This window comes from Antrostomus carolinensis, unplaced genomic scaffold, assembly GCF_000700745.2.
Source record: "Antrostomus carolinensis isolate BGI_N321 unplaced genomic scaffold, ASM70074v2 scaffold8294, whole genome shotgun sequence".
NCBI classification, from domain to species: Eukaryota; Metazoa; Chordata; class Aves; order Caprimulgiformes; family Caprimulgidae; genus Antrostomus; species Antrostomus carolinensis.
In genome coordinates, this window is record NW_010312794.1 from 479 (window position 1) to 3,761 (window position 3,283).

The 3,283-nt window shown below is 51.1% G+C and overlaps 1 protein-coding gene across 1 annotated transcript; it reads right to left on the reverse strand.

The window, feature by feature from the left end:
* Positions 1 to 579: 579 nt before the first annotated feature.
* On the reverse strand, positions 580 to 3,230 carry LOC104524295 (piwi-like protein 2; the record flags this gene model as incomplete). Its single annotated transcript, XM_010167116.1, has 5 exons — positions 580 to 837; positions 1,567 to 1,672; positions 1,969 to 2,057; positions 2,916 to 3,035; positions 3,129 to 3,230. Coding segments are annotated over 5 exons (675 nt in total), but the record flags the coding sequence as incomplete, so codon positions are not given.
* Between the last annotated feature and the right edge of the window lie 53 nt (positions 3,231 to 3,283).

Below are 3,283 nucleotides of genomic sequence, written 5' to 3' on the forward strand. Positions count from 1 at the left end.
ACCTTTTTTCCACATCATTTTTTCTGCACCCCATTTTCTTTTCTGCACCCTAGATTTTTTTGCACATCTTTTTCTGCACCCCATTTTTTTCACCCTATTTCTTTCACTCTATATTTTTCACCTCATTTTCTCTGCACCCCATTTTCTTTTCTGCACCCTAGATTTTTTTGCACATCTTTTTCTGCACCCCATTTTTTCACCCTATTTTCTTCACATCATTTTTTCCTGCACCCCATTTTCACCCTGTTTTTTTCACCTTTTTTCCACATCATTTTTTCTGCACCCCATTTTCTTTTCTGCACATCACTTTTTCCTGTGCCCAATTTTTTTTTCCACCCTATTTTTCACTCTATTTTTTCACCCTATTTTTTTTTGCATGTCATTTTTTCTGCACCCCATTTTTTTTCCACCCTATTTTTCCCACACCCCATTTTCTTTTCTGCACCCTCATTTTTTCACACATCATTTTTTTCCATACCCCTTTTTTTTCTCCCTCTAATTCTTTTCCCCTCTTTCTTGTTATTTTTTTACACTCCACACAACTCTCCCCAAAGCAGCTGGGATTTCTCCCACTCCCACTCACCATTCCGAGCTGGTGACCGTATGATCGATGACCGTCCCAGGAGGAGCTGATACCAGTTGTTCTGCTGTCAGGGTGTAGAAATTGGTGCTGACTTGTTTCTGCACCACCATGACCACGATGCTGGGTTGGTAGTTCTCAAAGGTGTCGAAGCATTTCTGCATCTGTGGGATCTCATACTTGAGCACAGTGTTGAGCTGGCTGTCGGACACGCCGTCCCTGTACACGATGATCTTCTTGGGCAAGCAGTGGTTCTTCTAGGGGAGGGAAAAAACAAATCAGAAGGTTTTTTAATATCCTCAGTGCTCAAGACTGGTTAACAGGGGGAGATGCTTCTTCTGGCATGAAGCTGGGCACTAGAAACCCACCAGATCTTTAGGGCTGACACATCAAGTGGTCTCGCTGGGAATTTTAAGGCAGGTGGTGAATTCAAGCCATGTGTGAAGTCCCTACAATACTCACCCTCAACAAATACATTTCAAAACAGGTTTCAGAGGGGCTGGCAGGGCAGAGAGCAGCAGTGTTTGCACTAATCCTGCCCATGGGCAAACATGTGGTGACCAGCAAACATCCAGTTTTCAGGGCTGTTTCTCCAGCACCCGCAAATGGATGAGAAAACACCAAGAGCAAGTCCTGACCTCCCCCCCCTTACACCCCCCAGCCTTGTCACACGCTGCTTTTCTCACGCTGGGGGACATGGGACAAGAGGACAGGGCTCAGCAGGTCGATGCTGATCAAAGCAGAGGAGTAAACGTGGCAGTTCCCCTGGTGCAAACTAATCCTGAGATAAGGGTGAGTCTCCCTGAGCGCACGTGGCTGCGGACGTCACATCCAGTCCAAAGGCTGCTGAGGGTGTTTGCTCGCTCACACACACTCGGGCTGACAGGTTTGGGGTGTTTTTCTCTTGTTTTGAGGAGATATAAACCACAGGAGGGTTGTTTTGGGGTTTTTTTTGTGCTAGCACTAAGCTGAGGGTTCAGCTTTACCTCGTGAAACTGCTGCAGGGCATCGCCCAGGCAGAGCCGCAGGCTGTCAGCGATCTCCTGGTGAGGCATCTGGAAAACCACCCTGGAGTACCACTTGGTGAGGATGCTGGGGATAAAAAGAGAGAGGGGACAAGTGTCAGGCCACCCTCTCTCACCAGCTAAAGTCCACTGAGATGTTGTGAAACCAAAACCAAGCCCAGCTGGGTGCTCACAGCACCTTTCCCAGCGATAATGGCGCCAAAAGCCCAACAGAACCAGGCTGAGCTTCACCAGCTTCACCCCTTTTCCCCCAAAAAAGGGAGATAGTGGTGATGCTGGTGTGGGATCCCCCCCCAACCATGTCCCCAGGGCAGAACAGGAGGAAAGCCTTCCCCCTCCCTCCCTCCCCAGGCCCCCACATACAGATTCATGCTGGCCACGAAGCCGATGACGGAGCGCATCCCTCTGCTGTGGCTGTGGTAGACGTCCATGCCAATGACCATCAGCTGCTTCTAGCAGGGAAAGAAACCCAACAGATGAGAGTTGGGGATAAATCAGACACCTCCAGGCTGCCCTGACTGGATCCCTCCAGCTACGAGGGATGTTGGATGCACAAAATGGAGAGGCCAACCCCAAATCTATAGATGGTTATAGAATCCCAGAGTGGTTTGGGTTGGGAGGGACCTTAAAGCTCATCCAGTCCCACCAACCCCCCTGCCAGCAGCAGGGACACCTTCCACTAGACCAGGTTGCTCAAAGCCTCATCCAGCCTGGCCTTGAACACTTCCAGGGAGGAGCAGCCACAGCTTCCTTGGGCAACCTGTTCCAGTGTCTGACCACCCTCACAGTGAAGAACTTCTTCCTCAGATCTCATCTAAACCTCCCCTCTTCCAGTTTAAACCCATTTCCCCTTGTTTTGTCATTAACTGCCCTTATGAAAAGTCCCTCCCCAGCTTTCTTGTAGCCCCTTCAGGTACTGGGAGGCCGCTATAAGATCTCCCCGGAGCCTTCTCTTCTCCAGGCTGAACAGCCCCAACTCTCTCAGCCTGTCCTCACAGCAGAGCTGCTCCAGCCCTCGCATCACCCTGGTGGCCTCCTCTGGACTGTTCTGGCTGCTCCAGGTCTCTCTTGTGTTGGGGGCTCCAGAACTGGACACAGCACTGCAGGTGGGGCCTTACAAGAGTGGAGTAGAGGAGGAGAATCACCTCCCTCAACCTGCTGCCCACGCTGCTCTTGATGCAGCCCAGGAATACAGTTGGCAACACTGGTTCATCCACATTCCCAGAGGGAAGCCCACGATTACACCACTTTACACCTCAGAGCTTACAAACTCATCACACACGTGTGCCAAACAGCTTTGCCAGCCTTACCAGGGGGACATCAACCCCCCAGAGCTCGCCACCCAGCTTGCAGTTCAGCTGCAGCAGGACTTTCTGGATCACACTCCTCATCTTGCCCATCTGGCCCATGAGGGTCTGTGCATTGATGACCTGCAGAGGAGGAAAAACCAAGGGAGAGTGAGGGTGGAGATGCCCACAACTTCCCCACCCTGGGGGTCCCTTTCCACCCAGCCCCTCACCTACCTGGGAGGGCACTGGGGACTGCACACAGCACAGCTTCTTGATGACCCCATACAAATCATCTCGGTTGCCAGAGATGAGGCACAGGAGCAGCTGAGCTTTGTCCTGTGGGAAAGGGTGAAGCACAAGCATCAGATGTAGGAATCATAGAATCATAG